The sequence below is a fragment of the Hypomesus nipponensis genome, chromosome 17 (assembly GCF_054491055.1).
Source record: "Hypomesus nipponensis isolate SF chromosome 17, ASM5449105v1, whole genome shotgun sequence".
In the NCBI taxonomy this organism is placed as follows: Eukaryota; Metazoa; Chordata; class Actinopteri; order Osmeriformes; family Osmeridae; genus Hypomesus; species Hypomesus nipponensis.
Window position 1 is genome coordinate 16,746,572 of NC_140377.1, and position 24,535 is coordinate 16,771,106.

At 39.8% G+C, this 24,535-nt stretch overlaps 1 protein-coding gene and 1 pseudogene across 4 annotated transcripts; one reads left to right on the top strand and one right to left on the bottom strand.

Moving 5' to 3' along the window:
• The first annotated feature begins 94 nt into the window (after positions 1-94).
• nudt9 (nudix (nucleoside diphosphate linked moiety X)-type motif 9) lies at positions 95-24,535 on the top strand. Of its 3 annotated transcripts, none has more exons than XM_084677915.1 (8): positions 95-387; positions 480-755; positions 939-1,028; positions 19,999-20,085; positions 21,459-21,570; positions 21,734-21,880; positions 22,058-22,142; positions 22,856-24,535. In XM_084677915.1, the coding sequence occupies exons 1-8, from the start codon at positions 317-319 to the stop codon at positions 22,999-23,001; spliced, it is 1,014 nt and encodes a 337-aa protein (XP_084534041.1). In that variant the 5' UTR covers positions 95-316; the 3' UTR covers positions 23,002-24,535. The 3 variants fall into 3 exon arrangements, with proteins under 3 accessions (XP_084534041.1, XP_084534042.1, XP_084534043.1); XM_084677916.1 differs by having other exon boundaries at positions 22,615-22,998; XM_084677917.1 differs by lacking the exon at positions 22,856-24,535 and adding an exon at positions 22,418-22,600.
• LOC146253736 (uncharacterized) lies at positions 819-8,524 on the bottom strand (annotated as a pseudogene). The gene is made up of 9 exons (XR_014731775.1): positions 7,838-8,524; positions 4,183-4,316; positions 3,935-4,071; positions 3,725-3,803; positions 3,488-3,587; positions 3,024-3,273; positions 2,726-2,912; positions 2,422-2,547; positions 819-2,327 (listed from the first exon to the last, which is right to left on the bottom strand). The product of XR_014731775.1 is annotated as an uncharacterized LOC146253736 (transcript).

The window sequence follows — 24,535 nt, forward strand, 5'->3', positions numbered from 1 at the left end:
GTTTGATCTATATTTTGTTTGACATGCGTGCGATTTACTTTGAATGAGCAGTCTTGCCCACTCCATATAAATTGTTACATCAAGTAATGTGTCGTTGAAGCTTTTCTCAATAAAAATAACAATGTTTTGAGTTTTCCTTTTTGAGCAAATGGCTGTTTGATGCTAAATAATCTCTGAGCTATGCAAATATTCATTGTGGGCCCGGAACCATTGAGTTAGCCCGGAACGCACCATACGTCAAGTAAATTACGTCACTAAAAACACTTCCTGGTTACTTTGTGTTATATGTTCGTGACAATCTGCGTCGGAGTCAGGAATGACTGGAGTTATAAATTGGTTTGGACCAGTTCGTTTAGCTTTCACTCTACTAGGTCTTCCAGGAATCAGGTAGGGATTAATTGTTAAAAGTCATTAGTCTTATACTCAAATATTTAGGGGTTAATATCCTGCTCTCTGTCCTTCTCTTTCTCACTGTGCAGGTCTTCGATCGTATGTGACCTCTCCCTTTTCAGTACCAATTACAGAACCATCACAACCCACGCTTCTAGTCTTTGTGTGTCTAGTACCATTACCATGCATTCCTTAGCACTTAATATAAAATCCAGATGCCCACAGTACCCAGGCTCAAATGTCCAGCGCTACCCAGTCCCAGATGACAAGGTGGACTGGACAACAAGCTGGTCCCAATACAGCCCTGCGAGCTACACTGCCCCCTGTGTAGCCAAAAAACCAAATTGGGCTGATCCTGAGATTGGGTAAGATGAAAAAAATAAGTTAAAAATTAGATGTATCTGTGTACATTTTTGTATAGGTTTTATTTAAATAATTGAAGTAAATGCGTGGAACTGTTTGAATATATTGATGTGAAGACATTGACTCACAGCAACACTGAATGAAAGAAATGAAAGTGCCACTAATTTAATATTTTGTTATCCTAGGTTATTCTCCCCACAGTTTAACACTCTCGATGGGTCTGTGGACAGAAGGAGTCACGAGGGAGACTACCCAGTGGAAGAAGGCAAGCCATTGTAAGTATTTTGTCAAATTAAAATGCAGTAATATGCAGTTAGGTTAACTAGCAATAGTACTAGCATTTTTTTTTTTACCTTACTGTGTGGTATTAGTTTTACAAAAGGATAGCAGATATACAATATGGCAAAGATATTGGGACATATAGTCAGTGTACACCAACACTACACAACATTTCTGTATGAACCCTGTTTATGTTTTGGGGCTTTAGCAAGTCAATTATCAATGGGGGTGGTTTTTCATGGTATACCCTTATGCTGGGGACACACCACAGGATAATCGGGCCGATTTGGGCCTTCCGACAATCCTAGGTAACATATGTCCCGATTATCTTGATGGTTCCGCAGATTTTGTCAGATGTTCCCTTGGTGTGAGGTTTGTTAAGAGTGACCACACACTATAGGAGCAAAACGGCTAAATCTAGGATTTTTTGTCCCCATGTTTGTGGTCTCTCACAGACTGAAAATCTTATAAGATTAAAAAAATCGTATAGGGTGTCGCATGCTCGGGAGCAGGTTTATTTTATGTGAACACGATTAGATTGAGGCTTTACAAGCAGAGGTGATACAGGAAGTCTGTCACAGACATGTCTTGTCCGTTTTTACTACAGGAGCCTGTTGCAGAAGGTGCAAGAATAATTAGCATAATTAAACATGAAACCAAATTAATTGCTCATTGCGTGATAGATAGACTCCTTAAGCACAGCGCGATATGCTAGCCTATACACAGTAAAATTTGCAGTGCCAAACTAACACTTAAATAGTTCAATTTAACACTTTTCCTGAGTGTATTTGGTCAGAATTGGTGTTAAATTGACTCTTTTCCAAGTGTTATTATTTTAGAGTTAAATTAACTCTAAATCGAGTAACATTTTAACACTCGCTTGCACTGTATTGAGTTATTTAGACTTAACACAAACACTCGCTTACACTGTATTGAGTTATTTTAACTTTACACTAACACTCACTTACACTGTATTGAGTTATTTAGACTTAACACTATGGGTTAAATAACAGTCAGTGTAATCATTATTCTAAGTAGTGTTAATTCATTCGCCCTTGATGGATGAACGTGTACATGTTGTGGAGCATGGTGTTATATGATGTGCCAAACACAAAATGGGCCTTAAAGATTTCATCAAAAGCACCCAGAGAAGAGGTTGACCTGCAAGGTATGGCATTTTTGTCAAGAATGATGAAGAACTGGTGGATTGCATTCTTCCTAACTCCAACAGCCAGGAGATGGGGTTGAGTGCTTGTAGTGATGCCATCGAGATGCTCTTGGATGCTTGTTCCAGTCTGAGAAGACAAACGAAGCATGGGAGAGATTATTAGAATTACATGGTTGTAGTATTATTTAAAAGTGTATACTAAATTAAGAAAAAATACCAACCTTCTTGAAGATCACAAGATGTTTTTCTGCGTGTGTTGCCGACATCTTTCCTATTTTTTTCCGACCCTGAGCAGAGGGAGGAATCAGGTGTAACAGCAGCAAAAGCGATGAGGTCACTGTCCCAACCTGTAAAATAAGTTTGATGTTAACACACTTGGACCATCAACATAATTAAGTCCATCTGCAATGTAAACAAGACATCAAGTTTTAGGTATTATGTAGCAGATTACACATGATACATAGCGATATATTACAAGTCTTTCAGTGCATTACCACATCAACAGCATGTTTTAAAGCAGCTTGCCAGAGTCAACATCCACTTCTGTGCCATCCTCAGGAGCATCAGCTGCCATCAGGAGTTCTTAAAGCTCACTGGTGGATGGAAGCTTTCTACATTGTTGAATGATCTTTTTCTTGTATATGGTTGTCCACCGCTCCAGAAGCTTGCCTGATACACCCTCTCCAAACATCAGAACAAAATCCTGTTCAACCTGGATTGGGGTGACAATTTCAGGATTTCACAGTTAGTAGTTGTTTGAGGATCACTAAAATGCATATCTACTGTAAAAAATTCAAAAGTCCAAATAACGACAGAATACTACCAAGCCTTTGACGTCTTTGAAAAGTGGAAAGTCAAACAGTATGTTGCTTGACTGCAGGGGGTTGAGAACCATGTTGTGGCGATAGTCAAATGTCAACTTCATCTTGTTCTTCACGGTGTCCTCGTCAGCTGAATGTCTCATCAGTGAGATGCTTCCTTGCACTTATCTTCACTCAGGACAGCATCTGGAACAAATTGGGACTCGTCCGACAGTTGTCCTCCCGACTTTTCTTCACCAGATGTTCCTTCCGCTGATGATAAACAATATGGGAAAATATATTTTCAATACGGACGACAACCATGTACATTTAAAAACACTTATAAATAACTTGCATTCTTACTGACTTAAAATACATTTTTTGTTCATTATTGTCGAGAGAAACATTATGTGCAACAAAGACGTTAACTGATTTTGTAACTTTATTTGTTTTTTTGTTTTTTTTACAAATTTGTGATATTAGTTACCTTCAAATGATAATCTTCTGTTTTTAGCAGAGCATCTCTGAATAGTTTTAATCCTCCAGGCCAAGTACCCAGTGCCACTCTCACCATCATAATAATGCTCCTAGGAGGGGGAAAGGATAACAAAAACAAATGCTTCATAAAAACATTTAAAATGGAAAGACACCATACTCTGGTAAGATAAAATTTTTATAAATATAGCATTTTACGTTACCACAACCATTACTGTGTTCAACTCACGTAGCCTTTCTTAGATAAGGGGTCACGAAGGTAAGGGAATAACGTCACAATTCCGCTGGCATACATTTCTTTTACCTGTCTGGGCGGTGATGTACAGCAAAAATGAAGAAATGATTTTCCCCTGATTCCCTGAATTTAATTTAAATTCCAAATTAATCTAAGAGCTTGACAGAGAACACAATGGCCAACTAAAAACAACGAGCTAATTACCCATTCTTCTCTGTCATGTCAGCTGCCAGCATGTTCACCATCTTCCTTCTGGTTTCATCCACCAAGGACTTGGTTCGATTGTATTAATTAATAATGCGTTTTCCTCCAGGTTTCTTGGTAAGAATGGATTCCACCAACTTAAAAAACAATGCAAAACAATTCAGCATGTTAGAATCCACTGCAATCCAAAGTTCACTTAAATGCTGGAAATTATTTTTTGGGAATTCAAAGTTTTTGTTAACTCTTACTTGCTTAGCTTCTTCATCGAGCCTCTGGCGTTTTCTGGAGGGGCTAACTGAAACAATAACTGTATCCTGTGAGTCGGACAAGTTGAGCGACGATGGTTGTGACTGCTCAGGAGAGTCCACAGCGGAAACTGAGTCTAACCATGATTGGAGAAGCATGATGAAGAAAACACATTATACATTTTATGTCTAATGAACAGATGCCTCACATGACAAATAATCAACTTTTCCATTAAATAGGCTAATTTAGATTACAAATTTAGCTGACACAGACCTGTGTCATATTTGATCGTTAGCACCCCATATGAGGGATGCTTTACTATTTCTTCAAAAACATCTTCATCCAACTCAGTCCCTGAACTGTCAAACACTTTAACCCCTTCTGTTACAACTGGGACACCGAATTTAGCAAATGCTAGGAAACAGGCACAAAGGTTTGGGTAAACAGAAAGGTAATTATATCAAATAATTGAATTTACTCCTCACTAACATTCCCTGAAAATGGAATACTACCAATTTCACAATGTACATTTCTTACCTGCAATCAAAACTCAGTCAGATTTGGTTCTGCTATTCAAATAAATCTTTGGACACCACCAAGTTTTGCTTTAAGCAGCATGCTCTCTCCAGAGATTATCAGCACATAAATTTCTCATAGTTAAAAGATCAAACGTTCATTACTAAAATTAACAAAACATTTAATATATAACAATCTCATGCAAATTATCTGCTAATTGTGCTTTGCAAAAATAGTCAGCAAGTTAAATTAATTAGAGGTAGAGTACATTTTCTAGATAGTTTAGCTAATCCTTCTTAAATTAGCGAATTTAGCCAGCTCCTCACAATTACAGTTTAGTTACTATTTTACTGGAATCTATGGACGTTATAATGAATACAACACAATTACTCCTCCTTATACCATGGTCTGGGTGAATACTCGATTCTGATTGGCTGCAGGGGTGTCCATTATCGCGTGATAGGACATATACTGCGTCATTGCAGCAAAACTGTCTTTTCACTGTTCTAAATTATTCCGCTGGCAACATGGTATATGAGCCTGTACAAAATGTCTGAAATAAGTAACCATAACAACAGTGACTGAGTCAAAGCCTCCATTTACAAGTTTGAAAGACTTTAACAAGAAGCTAACTTGTAATTTACAACAGTGAGTGACTTCAATATTTATTTTAAAGGTCACATGACATGAAAACTTCACTTTAGGAGGTTATTTAACATTAATATGAGTTCCCCTAACCTGCCTTTGGTCCCCCAATGGCTAGAATTTTCGATAGGTGTAAACCAAGCCCTGGGTGTTCTTCTCCGCCTTCATCCGAAAATGAAGGCTCAAACGCTCGGTTTGAAAATGTCCTCCTTGTGACGTCGCAAGGAGCCAGGCTACCGCCCTTCTCTCTGCTTTGCCCGTCCAGATTATCTGGCCCGCCCATGAAAAACTGAGCTACGATTGTGCAAAGGCAAGTGCGATATCAGTTTTTCTTGGAGACATCATTGCTAGCAAACGAACGAACATAACAGTTGCTCAGTGTTTGGATGTACAAATCAAAACAAAAGTATTTTTTTAGTTCCTTGATATTTTCGCTGGAAATGCGCCAACACAACTTCCCAAAGTTTTGTATGTCTGCGCCAAATATTTCAGCCACTACTGTTTCCTCAACTTGAGCCAATACAAAGCTGGCCTTGCTGAAATTAAATTCTGGATCATTACTAACTCTCCTTGGTCAAGCTACAAACCTTGGACAAGTAAGCTAACTAACGCTATATCATTGGCTGTAACATTAGCTCTGCAGCTAACAGCTGAGTTACTGTTAAAAATGTAAAGGTAGATGGCATCAAGTGTATGTGAATACAAACGCTGTAACGCCAGTGTTGTGCACTTCTTTGTTATTTGGATAACCGTTATGCTGTTTGTGTTATGGCGCGCGATATCCGCCTTTCCCCTCATTGAAATTATTATGAGTGTGCACCTCTGCAAACCAGGGTGATCAGATGAGAATGGGCAAATTTGAGGCATCTTGCAGCAACGGGGGCTACGAGCCATTGCGATACATCCGTTGTAAACAATAGGTGCGTTCGACATGGACTGCGGCTGCATGAAACGACCAGCGAGAGTAGCCGCTTGCAGTCGGGGAGCTGTTGAAAACGGCTCTGAAGTCGGACATTCCAGCCTCTCGTGGTTTGCTGCGTTGATGTCAGTCATAGCTGATCAAGCGCTGTTTGCTTACTTTACTTTATTTATAATTAAACTTAGTCTTTCCGTTATTGAAGAGGCTGACTAAAACCCTTTCTTCAACACATTTTTAATTCAATAAAACGTTTTTGAGCGTTTGCGAAACTGAAGCTGTCCGAAAATTACAAAACACGCGTCAAAGTTGCCGTGTGTGAGTCTGGCCAATCATGAAATAGCTGTGTCGTCACTTGAACCCGTGCAGTTGCTCTTGAGCAAATGCGCTCGGCTACACAGCCGGCAGTTCTCGTATCAATCTCACGGTACTTTGATGGCGACGTCACAGTGACGTAACCTCGGTGCCGTCTCAAGTCGAACAAAAAGTCTAACCAGAATTCACTGTTTCAAGTCAGCCGCCTGCAGCGCCGCATGAAGTTGGGTCATGTCGAACGCACCTATGCGCATGTTGCCAACCCTGTCCTCCTCAATAGCATTTAAAGCTACAAACACAGAAACAGCGTTTTGAGGAAAGCTCATTGTGGGACTGCTCGTAGTTGCTGTAATTATGCACCAAGGCTGAATTTCGGGAAAGATACAATAGGGCCTATATAAAAGCATCCAGAAACAGCATATTATGTGACCCTTAACCTATTTAAAAAATGTTACCTTTCTTATGTAGGCCTACTGTGTCAGTGTCATGTAACCGCTCATCTCACATCCCATTCGCTATTCACCTCGCTAGTCAATCTACTTCAGACACGCTGCGGCTAACTCTACACATGGCCAATTATTTTCTTTTAAAAAATCTAGATTTTAATTTTGGACAATGACATGGCTCGATAGTTGGCTAGTAGGGCTGTCAAAATTGCAAAAAAATGACGTTCAAAAAAACATATATTCGAATAGGCCTATATTCGAATTTCTGGTTGCGCATTAGGTACGTTAATAACAGGACAAGTTAATACAACGAAACATAACTACTTGTATACTGCAGGTAGGCCTAATTTATTTAAGTTTAAACATATTTTACAAATTACCTAGACAAAAATAAGTAAATGAACTAATGGCCAAGACCGCAGACTTTGGCCTTTCGATCGCACACACGCAGTCTTTATTTATCTCTCTCCTGCACCGTCACGCTCTCTGCACATAGCGGTGTAAAATGAACGACTTCTGAGTTCTGATCAAGAGTTTTGTGCGAGCAATTTAAGGTCGCAATTCTTGTCCCAAATATGGCAGGCTTCATTCAGTGATTGAAACAAATATTAATTACATTAAAGTTTTACAGTATAGAACCGACATTGAACGCTCCGAGCGAGCTGTGCTGTGGTAAACATGGAGATGTAGCCTCAAGTTGCTAGTTGTTGAATGGTAAGCTAACTCCAGCTTACATAGTTTACACACTACTTTAGCTGTAGGCTCAACAAGTTAACCATCAACTGACCCAAATCCGAAATATTTCCAGACATCACTCACAGATTTTTGGGGTTGCAATCACTTTTTCTGCTGCGGTCAAGCTGGGTTTTGCACTTTCTGCTATCTTCCACGCAAGTCAACTGTCAGTAGTGACGCTCAGGCGCGCGCCCATCCGCAGACACTCGCAGTTTTTTTTTTTACATTCAAATTTTCACGTTCGAAATTCATTTTTTTACCACTATTCGAATATACATTCGAATTTAGAATATTAGTTGACAGCTCTACTGGCTAGTCATGTTGGTAAACATACTGTCAAATTATAATTACTGTTAGGAGAATGTCAACTTTGATGCGGTCATCTCACATCCATTTGCTATTCAACTTGCTCCACCGGGCTGCGGCCATACCAAGCCCTCGCCCCTCGGCTTGAAGCAATGGCCCGGTGGATGTAGGTGGTATTGCATTACAGTTAGGTTTCCGACTCTTCCGGTTGTTTTTATTCTATTAACTCCAGTCAACATTTACAAAACTATCTCCCCCAATAATTTTTGTTCGATTCTCGAACCTGGCTACTACTAGCTTTTTCATAGCAAAAATCGGGATAAAATATTCTAAGTTTGAGACCAATTCGAAATGGGTAAACTAGCACCCCATTTATTTGCTTATGTCAATAAAAGTTGCCTGCAAATGTGCTTGCGAATACTAACAGGGCACGAGCACAATAGTTCACATTGGCCGATAGCCGATTTACATGGAGCTGAATGTTATATTCATATTGAATGAGCACAGGGAGAACTGGCTTGAGTTGCCTGCCCTGTTGTAGCAAGTTAAGCAAATGTCACACATACATTAAATGTTGTTAATATAGTTTATTCCCGTTATTTTAAAACAGATTCGATTTTTCGTAAAAACGTTCATGACATGATGGCAAATATAATATGGTAAGCGCGAGCATAGATTGTTGATGTCTATCTGGAGCAAAGACGAAGATTAATACTTTAACCGGTTACCACAATAGGAAATTATATAGGCCTATATTTAAATAATATTATTCTTGCCTTCAGAAGCTTTTGTTAAACACACACATTATTCTTTTGTTGATCGTGTCATCAAGCCAGACTGCTTTTGTGGGACAATGAAGGTCCTCAGTGACTCTATATGTTTCACCCCCACTTACATCTGATGGAAACGTCTTGTAGCCTATATGGTTCTTTGAATATTCCCCTTTCAAAGGCAAATGTCCAATAAAGTATATTTTAGACACAGTTCTCAAGCTTTTATTTATTACATTATTACCAAGTCTTGTTAGGTCACGTTATATCCATTAATAGGCGTTTGGTTTTGTAGGATGAACATATAAAACACATGGCCATATTTCTACACTGATGTTAAATTGAAGGCAGTGTGAAGAAAGTAAGCTATGCTTAGTCTGCATTATGGAAGATTTTGGTTACCAAAATAACTATAAAGCTTTCTTTGCCTGGCGAGAACAAAGACAGAGCTGTTCATGCTAACAGTTTATTTCATCCGATACAATGCGTTGGAAATCATACTCATATCACGAAGAAAAAAAGCAACCTATGTGATGAGTTCCATCTAGAATAGCCCTATATTTAGCCCTATAGCCTATTTCTAAAAAATAAGTGAAAGGAATACTATACAGTTTCAGAATACATTTACGTTAAGTTTGCATCATGTGTCTGATTCTTATCGGACTTGTACCCCATTCTGCCACTGCAATGCCTTAGCTCACATGCTGGTAACATAGGCTCGTAACCATATCAATCTATGCTCGCGACTGGTTGTCGCAAAGTATGACATTTACAGCTAGTTGCAAGCGTGCACGAGGTCTCGGAGCTAGGGAAAAAAAGAGCCACTGTTTAAAGCTAGACCGGAAGACACGGAAGTGGAAAGATGGCCGCGTCCAGTCTTGCGCTCTCGCTTGCCTCACTGCGCCACTGAGCACTTTTCATAGAAATGAATGGGGACGCCATCTTGAAAGACAAAAGTAGCTTACTCTAGTTATATTAACTCTATGGGCCATACTGTAGCCTACTAGTATTAGGGGGGACAGACCAAAAATGTCAGTTTTGCTCCATTTTTCTTTCAGTTCCATAGGTAAGGTAGCGTAATTTAAACTAATCCGAAGTCAGATTTCAGTTACCTCTATCAGTTTCCTCACAAATCCAGTTTTTAGGCGTGATTTTTGGTAATTTTTAGGTAACCCTAACGTTCCACCGCTTTAAGCTTTGAGTTTTGTGGCACCGAGAGGCTGTCACAGAGCTCTTCTTGTAGCCAGGGCGGGAAATATGACTTACATTTGTCATTTAGCAGATGCTGTTATCAGATTCTCTGCTCTTATCCAGGCTTACATTCTTTGTACATTGCGAGCTAATGCGGTGTCCAGTACTTTGCTATAAATAATTATGTTAAATCGAGACCACAAATATGCAAATGTTTGTCATGTTTAGCGTTACTGCAGTAATGTAAATTTTTGGCCACTTGGTGGTGTATTTAACGTTGAACAGGATGTGCTTGTTGTGACATTGCCCATTATTTACAAATACCTTAATTTGAACACGTCTGTTTGTTCATGATGGACAAAAACTATACACTAATTGTATTATAAATAATATACTTTATTTATAGGGATATGAAACTGGGAGTCAGGCGACTGAACGGCGAGGGAATCGGGCTAGTAATCTGAAGGTTGCTGGTTCTATTCCGGCCGAGTCAAATGACGTTGTGTCCTTGGGCAAGGCACTTCACCCTACTTGCCTTGGGGGAATGGCCCTGTACTTAAGTAAACTTGTAAATGTAAACTTATGGTCTAAAATGTAGTCATTGCCTGTGAAAAAAAGATAAAACGATTATAGTCGTAATGTGTTAAAACCGAGAATGCACATACACACAAGCCCTCTTGTTCTAGTGACGGGATGCACAAGAACGAGGAGAGCTAAGCCTTTTAATGTTGACCGTCAACCAATCAACATGATAACTTAACAAACGTCAATACTACAAACGGACTGATTTACTACATGTAAAAATGGTACAGTATGTTGGCACAAGCTCTCATATTCTAGTGATGGAATGCACACGAACGTCAAGAGCCTTAGTGCCAATTAATCTTTGGTCAACAACAAGGAACATGATCACTGGACATCATACTAAGGCCTAAAAGAAAATGTAAGGGAAAAGAAAAAACTAAATATTCAGGTCACTCTGAAATCACACAATGACTAAAATTCATTACAATGGCTAAATCCTTCCCGAACGACCCTATCTAGCATAATGAAACAAAACGTTTTTAAATAATCAAAAAGCCTATGCTTGCCCTCATTACTCAAATGAAGCCGGTCAGGGCTGTAAAATTCCAAAACAGGACACGAGTGCCTTAGAAATAATCTTTTTGTCCTAAGATAAAGGACACCCTCGTTTTTGAAGGACAGATGCTCCAGGAGAAGATTAGTTTCCGTAACTGCGTGTTTGGTGGTAGCATCATCCACCGGCCGGGGGAGAATGGAGCACACGGCAAACCTTACTTCACACCGGTACCGCTCCCTAACTTTTTCCATCAGTTCCTGCATTCCCCTGAGGATATCATACGGAGAATCCCCCTGCGCTACGTTGGTAGTTCCGATATTAATAAGTATTTGCAGCGGGCCACTGACGGTGGTGAGGTGGTGCAGCTGTTGGTGTGTTGACTTCTGGAGTGTGGTTCCGGGGTATACCCACGCCAAAGCCTCCGGGATTGCCACTTCCACCCCGCGCATTATGCTGTCCCCCCAGATGGCAACAGTGCGACCTTGAACAAAAGAGAATAGATTGTTTAACAGTACTATCGTTTTCAGGTTGTGCTGCTAATACTTTAATGTGATGAAAGATTAAAACCATATATTCAATGCATAAAATGTATTTAGGAGTAGTCTACATTAAAATGAATAGTTAGTTAGTATATGTGCTGCAGACTCCTGGATTTTGTTCAAGGCAAAAAAAAAAAAAGCATAGAATATCTCTACATTGTACATTTTGTCTTGGTAAGAAGAATAAGACAAAATACCCAAGTACAATGTAGAGATAGAAGTAAAAAAAGAAAAAAAAAAAAAAAAAAACATACCTGCGCCAAATGAGGTGACATGCTCCTGCCAGCATACCCTGAAGGGTCGAGGGACGTGCGGCCTGTACATTGATGTAGTTATTGAAGTCATTGTTGTAAGACAAAGTCAGAATGGTCCAGTAAACGAGGTGTGAAATGTTTTACTGTATGCAAATATTGTCGCGATTGGATCAAATTAATGATTGACATCTTGGACAACCAATGAGAGTTTGTTTGGCAATATTTTGAATAAAAACAACACAGAAACAGGAAGCAAATAAACAGGCAGGTGTTTGCCTTGCATTGTTTGAAAAAGAAGAAGGAGGGAATTACATGCAACTGTTAAGGGACTTGATATTTGATTAACTTTTTAACAACACAAAACAAACAGTAAACTTTTTTTTTGGGGGGGGGGGGGGGTGTTGGGGTGTGTGTGTGTGTGTGTGTGTGTGCGTGTGTGTGTGTGTGTGTGTGAATGGTGACTGTTGTAATGCAGGGATGCCCAATTAGCCTCTAGAGCTACCATCTTGTAGGTATCTAGTTTGGAAACCTACAGGTTTATAGCTCTCAGAGGACAATTGGGCACCTCTGCATCCATGGTGAAGGTTCAGGGGAGCAACTTTTATCTATTACTTCTATACTAGCTATGACAGTTTGGCTTAACAGGGAGTCACCCCATTCCAGGGCCCCCTGTCTTATATCACCAAACTGTTCTACTTTTAATCCTACCTGGATCTTTTTTTATGTAGACAGTTTGGCTTAACAGTGAGTCACCCCATTACAGGGCCCCCTGTCTCATATCACCAAACTGTACTACTTTTAATCCTACCTGTATCTACTTTTATAGACATAGTCCGTTTTAATATTGCAAACCTTACATACCGATAGCTAAATGACACACTGCAAAGCTAAGTCTGTCAGTGCCACTTGATCAGACAACCCAATGCTAAAACCAAACAAATATTACTACTACTTACCCAATGCAGCTATCAGATATTATGGCAGACCATTTGGCTTAACAGGGAGTCACCCCCTACTGGGGCCCCCTGTCTCATATCACCAAATGGTCCATCATGAATATCCTCAAGCTACCACAAAGCCCGAATATTACATACCGATAGCTAAATGACACACTGCAAAGCTAAGTCTGTCAGTGCCGCACAGGCCCACTTGATCAGACAACCCAATGCTAAAACCAAACAAATGACTACTTACCTAATACAGCCTGAATATTACATACCTATCGCAAGACTACAAACCTATTTATAAATCCTAACCTCATTCTCGTGATAATCTGTGAGTAATGGGTATTCTACCACTGAGCTGGCTACTCTGTCATCTTCCTCCTCTTCATAATCTATTAAGAACCCATCTTTCCCATTAAAACTAACAACTCTGCCTGGCCACCAACATACACTATCGTCCTCACTGCTAATAAACATATGCACTATTCTTTTCCCTACAAGATCCTATAAACTAACTGGTATTAATACTAGTTTATTTTCCTGGTATTCAGTCCATAAGGGCAACCAGTACTTTTTTCTATAGCCATCATATTTTATTTTGAACAAAATGTCATATTTTGTTCTTTTACAATCTATAACTGTCCTAGTAAACCACCTATCTAACCCACGCTCTACATACAAATGATTAACTCTCTTACCAAGTAACTGCTGTGGCATTTCAATACTTAGTCTGACTATACTCAACCCTCCTCTCCTCCGCCCCAGATCTTGTGCCTTAAGGTGCTGTTTAGCAGCATCCCTCAAAAACTCTACCTTCCTATCAGCAACAAGATCAGCCGGTGCAGCTCCACACCCTTCATCTAAACTAGTGTCTACAAGCTCAATGGCATTAACTACAACACTCTTCAGATTACTGATGAGCTGATCTACTGGGAACCTCTTGTTTTGATATATTTAAAATCCCACTATAATTTTTCTGCCCCAACATAAAACGACGGAACTTTAACTGAGCAACTACTGCTAATATTAAATCTCTCCCTAAATTACTTACCTGTTCATTAACCTCTAACTCACTTGTCCATAGTCCACCATACTTACCAAGTTCAAGAGTGAGCTGTTGTTTCCTGCGCACTGCTTGAACCTCTCTAACTACCTGCCTATCCTGTTGGTTTCTAAGCACAAGCAATCTATCTTCTCTAATTCTATGCATTCTTTCACAGAACAGTGCCCTCTGCCCTTTCACAGATGTCCGAGCTGAGACGAGAACTTCAGCTCTTCTATCTGGATCTAACCCTGACAACCATTCCCAGGACCTATTCTGCTTAAACATGACCATACCCTCTAATGCTATTTTACATACCCTGAACTTTGATCTAATCAAATATCCCAAAATCCCTCTTGCACAAAACATTTGTTTTGGGCACTGATCTGAGGACATGATACTGATCCTCAGACACATCATCATACCGTCCATGTTCCAAGTGGTCTGCTACCAACCTGCAGCAAACTTTCACTAAACTAGCAAATACAAGTTCTGGAACTTGTTGAGTCATAGCATCAAACTCTTTTGACGTTGACTCCAACAACTTATCTAAGATGGGTCCTCTGTGGATGTCTACATCCTCAAACAGAGTGACCTCACCCTTCATAAACTGCCTGCTGTCTGCCTGCCTGCACTCTCTAAGCTTTATAACAAGCATTCTATACCCATCATTCATTGCTAATACATGTTCTTTCTTGGAAAGAACTCTCCAGAACGGTTCTGTAACCTGTTTGGAGATGCCCTACAACCTGCTATAAACTGACTAATATTAAGGTCAGCATGGACAGCCTGAACTAACCTGTTCTCATTTTGAGATAATCGTGTAAATTCCAACAAGTCAGGGTAAAGATAGTAAACTCCTGCTGCATTATGGAACATTACATTAATACAGTTACATTTGAATGGAACCAATGGAACATGATCAGAACCTTGCTTATAAAACAAGAAGGTTCTGAACTGGACGGGTTTGCCACTCTTCTCACAGCCGCGCTCCTGCACAGTCTTACAAACCGAACGGATGAGCCTCACGGTACCGCTCTCCCCCCGATTTAAGGGTTGAATCTAACTTTACGCAACCTACCTTATCTCCCTTAAAACTAGTGTCTCCCACATATCTAAAGTAACACCTGTTTGATGTGCCAGTCCATCAATGACATGCATACAACAAAACAATTAATTGACTACAGCAAGTTTAGACTTTTCTGAGTCAGGTAACTGAGTAACCATAGACTATTTCTGGCAATATTTGCATACGGTACTGAGAGAGTATTTCATTACATTTCTCTCAGTACTTGCTCTATCGCCTACCAAATTAGTAATTTTTGAAAAGATCCTGTCTGAGAGCCCACCCCTATTGTCCTCTACATGCACCGTGTTGACTACATCATGCACCATTTCAACAATTGTGTCAAAAGTGCATTGGGCAGAGCCGCACGCTTGCTCTCTAAGACCTATATGTAGCCTAGTCCCATCATAAAAACAAACCCCAGCGGTTCCGAATTTGTGGCCCTGTTTACTTGTTTACCAATACTAAAGTACCATTCAAACAAAACCCCGTCAAATTCAACAATAACTTCCCTCAAAGTAATCGATCTCAGTAACTCACCACTTTCCCCTGTTCAAAATGCCGCATTGAACCAACCACCTGACACTGAGGGAGAATCTCATTCTTGCCACTTACGAGTCCAGGTCGCACCTCAATGAACATCCGGGTGCCCCCTCCAAAACTGTCGTGGAAGTTTTTGAGAGAATCGTTTAAGCTGAAGTCGGTCGAAGTACAGAGTTAATGTTTATTTAAAGAGGATGTAAACATAATAACGTTACCAACATAACATCATCAGCACACAATAAGACAATAACACAAAGACAATTCCATACAGCTCCATCTAGAATTCTAGAATGGAACTGGGAGAATCCAGCCCACCAGCTCTACTCAGCTGATGGCCCTGAACCCCCCAGAACATTCTCAAACAGATTTTATAGAAACGACAGTTCTCAAAAGTCATTGGTCCATCTTACAGACATGAAGCTATACCAAATCTCTTCTGTCATTGGTTAAATCCTTAGAACAATACAGTTGAATCCACATTGTCTTCAGAACAACTGTCTCTTCCTCCCAGGTGTCAAGAACTCTTTCAGGTCACCCAGACTTCCCGTCTCTTAGACTTCACTTCTCCTAGTTAGGTGTTATAAAACTACAGGTGGCATCTCTACCAAATGAGTTGAATCAACATACATTGTATCAAGCTTTTTAGCCAACTTTAAACTTCTCCTGAAACACATTAATTGTACAAAGGCCCAAAATGTTATTTCACAATACTTTTATATTTTGCGAGTGAGAAGGTTGTGAAAGAATACATGCGTCTTTGGACACAAATCTGATGCCCTAATTTGAGACTAAAGTTTCCACAACTTTCCCCTTGTTATTTACACCTGATACAATCTTTAGGATGTAGATACATTTTGAGACGCAGCTAAATCTCTCAAAGCATCACGGACGTCCATAGTGCCTGTCCGTCTCTAGGGGGAGCATAGAGCATGGACGGCGATGCTGTTCAGAGTGCCGTCCCTGATTAGCAGGGACGTCCATCGCTAGGGGGAGCATAGATCATGGACGGCGATGGACAGCGATGCTATTCAGAGTGCCGTACCTGATTAGCATGGACGGCGCTAGAACTTGAATGGTTGAGAAGGACGGCCATGTTTAGCAGGCTGTTGAGCTAAACCAGAACTGCCGAAGGCTACCATAGCATGAAGCTACAACAACTTTGGATGACTCAATAATTGTCGTCACGTTATTTTGTATGAATTGCATGTAAGTGTAGGCTATATATTTACACCATTATTTATTTTTTTACATGCAAAGTTAGGCCAATCAACAATAAAATCTCACGACAATATAGACTTGAAAAATAGTAGGCCTATATTATGGTTATGGTTTGCCTAGATATAGGCTACATTATTATTTAGTGAATTGTTAATAAAGACTTGTGTAAAGATTTAAACATTGTGTTATGACCCTTTGAAATACATTACCCTTTAGGTCTTTTAAGCCGTCAGTTTTTTTTTTTTAAGTGTGTTATGGGTGGATTTGGAGCCACCAGTCAGTCGCTCCAATTTTGCGCACAAACCACTAGAGCAGAGACAAATGCAATACCATGCTATGCGACAAGTCAAGTTTTGAAAATATGCATTTAGTCTTGTAGTACCAGCAAAAGTAGTTTTTGACGATGGATCCGGCGACATGTTATCAGAGATAGAAAGTCTACAGTTATTAAAACATCATAAATTTACATGGCTGTTCAATTATGATAGTGTAGCATCCGAAGTGTATACGTCATACGTCACACGACTGTCAAGCTGGCTCAACTGCGCTTGTCGGTTGCAAAAGACGAACTTCTCCCGGGTATAATGTTGGAGTGTCAATCAGGTCATCATATATCTCTGTCCAATGGATTACAAGGCTTGACATTAACTTTTTGAAGCAGTTGTCCTTTGGACAAGTACATTTACGTTTCACTTGTCAATGCACAAAAGTCACTTGACCCCGATACCTTTAAATAGCTTGACCAAGTGATCGTGGCCTGGCTAACGAAGGTTGCTGTCTCAGGCAAATGACGAATGAAACAGGCTGGCTATCTTAAGCAGGCTCGTATCTACAGAACTCAGTCTTCCCTAACGTTTCTGGTGTAGAATGGAGTGAAATACAAAATTGTGCACACTGCCAGTGAGCAACGAGTCTGACTGAGGCTAACGTCAAAGCAGTGTAAAGGCTGATTTATACTTCTGCGTTTTTACGCACACGCACACGGGGAACGCCCTCTCCGTCAAGAAACGCCCTCTGCGTGTCCTCGCAGAGCCCTCGCAGAGCTCTGCATGTACCTCCTGATTTTCCTGACTATCCGTTTGTCCGTGCGTCTTTTTACGGATACCCCTTGGCTGTGATTGGTCCGTATGAAGAACCGCTTGCGTCAGGAGGGGGGGCGGGGTTGCCTTGACCAAACAAGAGAACAGAATCCTTTGACCACCATTGTTGTAAGTTTTTACAATTCATAGTTCAGCTAAACAGTACGTGTAAATCAGCATCTGAATTAAAATGTGACAAGAAATGGGCAGTGTAGTTGCTGAAAATTTCCTTATTTTATTGATGAAACGGCTAATTCCTAAATTTGCTCCGACTTTTCAATAACCTAGCTAGCATCGCAGTGCAGCGCCATCTACTGTTCTGGCGGTGAATTGCTTTCAGCACGCAGAGCCGTCGAGTAGTATAAATTCAACCAATCCGTACGATTCCGTGTGTGCGTCTGTGCGTGTCCGTAAAAACGCAGAAGTATAAATTGGCCTTAACAAACGAACACTGTATATTTCATCTCCTCAATAGCAGAAACAAAACTTTATAGGCCATTTTTCGTATGGACGGACGGCCGACATCAGGGATGTTGAGGGCCTCCTTGTACTTAAATGTAAATAAAACTGCCACTGTCACTTGGCATCGCATCGTCTTGTGTTTTGCATTTGTCTTCGCTCAAAGTGGTTCGTGCGCAAAATGACTGATTAACGGCTCCAAATCCACCAATTAAACACTTCAAACTGACGGCTTAAAAGACCGAAAAGGCAATGTATAAGGGTCATAACACAATGTTTACATCTTTAAACAAGTCTTTATTAACAATTCACTAAATAATTTAAATATATGTAGCCTATATCTAGGCTTACCCTAAATATAGTTTTTCAATTTTATATTGTCATGAGATTTTATTGTTGACTGGCCTACTTTTGTATGTAAAAATAAAAAATAAAGGCGTAAATATATAGCCTACACTTAAATGCAATTCATACAAAATAACGTGACAACAGTTATTGAGTCATCCAAAGTTGCTGTAGCTAGCTACATGATATGGTAGCCTTCGACAGTTCTGGTTTGTCACCGGATTCATAGTCAAAAACTACTTTTGCTGGTGCTATAAGACTAAATGCATATTTTCAAAAAATGGACTTGTCGCATAGCATGGTATTGCATGTCTCTGCTCTAATGGTTTGTGCGCAAAATTGGAGCGACTGACTGGTGGCTCCAAATCCACCCATAAAACACTTTAAAAAATTAAACTGACGGCTTAAAAGACCTAAAGGGCAATGTATATCAAAGGGTCATAACACAATGTTTAAATCTTTAAACAAGTCTTTATTAACAATTCACTAAATAATAAAAATATATGTAGCCTATATCTAGGCTAACCATAATATAGGCCTACTATTTTTCAAGTCTATATTGTCGTGAGATTTTATTGTTGATTGGCCTAACTTTGCATGTAAAAAAATAAATAATGGTGTAAATATATAGTCTACACTTACATGCAATTCATACAAAATAACGTGACGACAGTTATTGAGTCATCCAAAGTTGTTGTAGCTTCATGCTATGGTAGCCTTCGGCAGTTCTGGTTTAGCTCAACAGCCTTCTAAACAACCATCTAAACCAACCATTCAAGTGCTAGCGCCATCCATGCTAATCAGGGACTGCTCTCTGAACAGCATCGCCATCCATCGCCGTCCATGATCTATGCTCCCCCTAGCGATGGACGTCCCTGCTAATCAGGGACGGCACTCTGAACAGCATCGCCATCCATGATCTATGCTCCCCTTAGCGATAGATGTCCCTGCTAATCAGGGACGGCACTATGGACGTCCATGACGCTCTGAGAGATTTAGCTCCTACTGTACATTTTGCGATCTAGTTAGCTCCTTGTCACATAATAACGGAGCGCATTGATAATGAGTGACTGACGGTTAATATTAACCAAACAAAAATCTGCAGTGTTTCCCCTACCATTTTTTTTGGAAGGGTGGCTCGCCCCCCCCCCACACACACACACAAATTGGACTCCTTAATTTGCGACTAAAGTTTCATCAACTTGATCCCTTGTTATTTACACCTGATAGCCTGCCGATGAGTAGGCTACACTAGATCCACTGGCAGCAACTACATTTGCGTGAAATCACCTATTCGCTCCTCGCAAGTGCAACTAAGTTAATATGTAGTTTAAATTTATATTGGATTTCCAGGTCTCTTAAATGATTATCTTATTAAATGATTACATTTGTTGCTTCTCCTTCTCAGAAATCCTCATGGTCGAACTGGTTTGATAGGAAGAGGTTTACTAGGAAGATGGGGACCAAATCATGCTGCAGATCCCATTGTTACAAGGTAAATATGTCCTTCACAGAGCTTGAAATGAACTTTTTTACTTGGTTGCACTGGTGCTCACAACTTTACAAAGTTAGGAGCACTAACAAAAATGTAGGAACACCCACCAAATGTTAAGGAGCACCACAACTACAATCTTTATGATGTAGATACATTTTGCTAGCTAGTTAGCTCCTTGTCACATGATAATGGAGCGCAGTGATAAGGAGTGACTGACGGCTAATATTAACCAAACAAAAGTCTGCAGTGTTTCCCCTACCATTTTTTTGGAAGGGTGGCACGCCCCCCCTCACAAATCTGACGCCTTAATTTGCGACTGAAGTTTCATCAACTTTCCCCTTGTTATTTACACCTGATCGCCTGTCGATGAGTAGGCAACACTAGATCCACTGGCAGATTCACGCAACTACATTTGCGTGAAATCGCCTATTCGCTCCTCCCAAGCGGCTCTGTGTGGTCCTGGGAATAGCATTTACTTCCTTGCATATACTGTGCTAGTTTGGTGCCCTAGGCAAGGTTTACCTACACCCCCCCCCCCCCACCACAACACGGAGGTGCCGCGTTTGGCGCCTTCTGCTGGTAGTGCGTTTGTAACTCAAGGACAGCGCGGGAGGGTTGATTTAAATGAATGCACTTGGGTAATTGCCGCCTCCCTCTTCATGCCGCCCTAGGCGGCTGCCTATGTCGCCTATAGCAAGGACTGGCACTGCTAGCTAGTGTCGTTTTGACTGGCAAGATAATGACAGTGGTCGTCCACAAATGCCCCAAACGCATAGAATAGGGTTTGCTTCTCTTGCTAAGCTAACATTTTGGTCCACCGCCACCCTACAAATAACCCAAGGGCAAAATTGATCTGCATTAAAGATGAGAATGTAAAGATGAAATTATGGTTTTGAAACCTTTGATAGAACGGTGTAGCCTACCGGTCACTGTATACACATTCAGTGTAGTAGGCTAATTTGCGAGCGTTTTGTAAAGCAAGTAAAACGGGTTGCACCATAATGATTATTTGCACTCGCATAAATGCTCCCAAATATATTTTGAGGTCGCACAGACACGATTTCGGGAGTATATGAGACAAATTTATCGCAATTTCAAGCCCTGCCTTCATCTCATTACTACTTTTTAAACATTTGAAGTATAGGATGAATGTTAATTGATTATTTAAAGAATAACAAATCTATTTCTGTAACTTCAGCTACATTTACATAGACCTCTTAATATGCCTTTGAAAATTGCATATTAAGAGTATATTCCTACCATACTATTGGGTGACACACAAGTTGGTTCCAATAGGTAATTCCCTTAAAATTAAATGCATAAAACCCATACGGCTCATACAATGTGTGAATTGTAGTGGTGGTGTCCTCTAGGTGGAAGAGGGACCCTGCTGGACAGCAAGTGTCTCATCCTGTGACCAAACTGCCAGTACTACAGTTTGTGTCCATCAAGAGGAAAGACTGTGGAGAGTGGGCCATTCCTGGGGTTAGTGTACTAATTGTAGTACTAGAAGTCTCTATTTTAGCAACATTTCTTACTTGATATGAAATTCTGTTTGCCTGGCCACACCTACTGTATGTGTGTTCGTATGCACATCTTTGCTTGTGTGTATTCCCAGTCTGGTTTGTGTGTTGGTGCTCATGTGTAGGGCATGGTGGACCCTGGGGAGTTGGTGTCTTATACCCTACAGCGTGAGTTCTCTGAGGAGGCTCTCAACTCCTTGGCAGCCTCTCCAGCAGAGAGAAAGCAAATCTACCAAAGCATCTCACAACTTTTTAGCTTGCACGGTTTACAGGTAAGCAAGTCTGAGTGACTAACCTTTGTTGAACCAGAAATTTCATCTTTGCTATCTTGCTTTTTGGCTTAATAACAACTATTTTGTTAATTTATCATTGACGAAACCACTTCTTACTTTTGAAGTTCCAAACTTTAAAATTCCAAACTATTTTATTTGCTTGTTCCTGCCACGTAGGTATACAAAGGTTATGTTGATGACTCAAGAAACACTGACAATTCTTGGATGGAGACTGTTGCTGTCAACTTCCATGATGAAACAGGTTGCCAAAGTTAAACATACTTATTTAAAAAACAACATATCGCCATAGTATTCAACAAGTTTATTTTGAATGAATGCTTAAAAATGTCAAATGCAAATACAAACTGATATGTCAATCTGCACAACTGATACCAAACTAACCACTTCCATAAACAAGCTTTATTAATCATTTAATATAAAAATTGATGAACAGCATGCTGTACTTTTGTGATGTACTTTAGCAAAAGATACAATCCTGAATGTTAAATATATGAAACCAATTCCTTATACAAACAGATTGATGAAGGTAGCTTTATGATGTTACAATCTTCATAGACTGTACCTACAGTTACTGTAATTGAACCTTGAAGAAAGACTAAAGATAAGATAGCTACATTTATTTGAATTATTTTTATATTTATTATGAATTGTGCATGTGCTGACAAAGTGATTGTTTTTTAAGATATCAATGTTATTTTTATTATTATTTATAGGTTTAATATGGAAACTGCTAGAAAAGCAGGATCAAGAGTAGCAAAGGACCTGTACTTGCCTGAAACTGCCCTATTGTTGTCTGAATGCATCCATCTGCATCCATTCTTTGGCAGTAGACCATTAATCTTTAACTCTCTTTCACATAAATTCTCTTTCAGATGTCAAAATATAATTTGCAGCAAAATGTCTTGCACAAATGGTAATTTTGTAAGTAAAGACTTTTTTTCTGCAATTTTCTAGGTAGCAGTGTGAGTGAGATTCCACTCCAAGCAGGTGATGATGCCGGCCAAGTTCGTTGGATTGAAATTGACTCCGCCCTTCCCCTCTATGCAAGCCACTCCCATTTTCTAGAGCTGGTTACCAAGACAAGACATGCCCACTGGTAACCAGGGAAACACTGCATTGTATGTGTATTGTCAGAGCCGCCCCAAGGCATAAGCGAACTAAGCGGCTGTTTAGGGCCCCTGTGGCCACTAGAGGGCCCCCAAAAGCACATTAGATTAGATCCTAATAAAATGATAAATTATCTTAACCCGTTAATTAGTAGCGTCACGTATATGTGATCGTTCAAAAGCGGGCCCCACAGAGTACCGTCACACATATGTGATTCTGAACATTCCAACCGACTATTTTCCGATAGACAAAAACTATATGACAAACGCTATAGTATGGCTTCAAAATGTACAATTAGAAGGCTAACAAGTAACACTAGCAGGTAGTAGCATTGCTACGAGTATTATGCTAGGTTGCTAGGTAACGGAAGCTAACTAAAGCTAGCTAGCTTTCGTTTAGAAAAAATAACTCACTCTGGTGGCAGCGTTGGTAATATTTAGAACTCACTCCTCTAAAGGTTAATGGTAATTATACAAATTCGCAATATCAAATGCAATATTATGTTGACCTGCCGACAAGCAAGCTTATACTACTGGTTTAATAAATTATCTTGGGGGGGCCTGCCTTTGTGTACAGTAAATGCATTGTCTGCTGGCTTAATTAGCTACTTTTCAGTACACCACATTAAGTATACCACTTAGTACTCTAAGACTTTGAATACATAAAGTGCCAATCAACACCTGACCACTCTTGTGGGTTTGCTTCTGTTCAAATTAAAAACTGTATAAGGGTAAAAACATGCCAGGCAAACATTGGTATGATGTAAGCAACACAACTAATAACAATTCTAATTAGTGCATAGATTAATAGTGTGCAAATAATCAAGCATGAAGAATAATCAATTGTATTGGCGTCACTGAGGGGCCCCCAAATAAATTCCTTGTGTATGGTACTACTATTCACACTACTGATGTTGACATGATTGTTAGGTTAATTGAATTGATAAGCAACCTACTATGTGCTTGTGTGACATGTACAGTAATATTGTGATATCCAGTACTATGGTACTGGAGTACTTCTTACAAAGTACTTCTACATTAAGTGCACTTTAGGTACCACAAAAACAGACAAGGTAGAGTGAGAAGGGTGGCTCAATCATTAAAATTCCATGACCTGACATCCTCAGTTTTGAGGATATTAATAATGTAATGATTTCTCAGAACAGTTTTAAACAAGATTTGACTGAATTTGTCTGAAAAGATGACAGCAATGACGGAGAAAGTAGTACACACACTGAATTTTAGTATCATTGGTTTTTGTATTTACTTTATTATTTGTATAAAAATGTATAATTTTTGTATATGGTTTGATGGAAAAGGTTAGAAGATATGTAATTTTCCACAGTTTGTAGATAATCTGTCAGAGAATGTCTGTATTACTTTATTTGGTCAATACTCGGACTGTATGTTGGAATACAATAACAACATGAAGGAGCTTTGTGTGGCCTCTTTGGTCTTGGGTGATTGCAGCACTATTAAGGGTAACATGAATAAAAAATAAATAAAAGTTATAGTCAAGGTTACAGAA

Coding starts and splice junctions, on each gene's coding strand:
- nudt9 (XM_084677915.1), top strand. CDS start 317: ATGACTGGAGTTATAAATTGGTTTGGACCAGTTCGTTTAGCTTTCACT. Junction 388..479: donor CTAGGTCTTCCAGGAATCAG/GTAGGGATTAAT, acceptor CTCACTGTGCAG/GTCTTCGATCGTATGTGACC. Junction 22,143..22,855: donor CAACTTCCATGATGAAACAG/GTTGCCAAAGTT, acceptor GCAATTTTCTAG/GTAGCAGTGTGAGTGAGATT.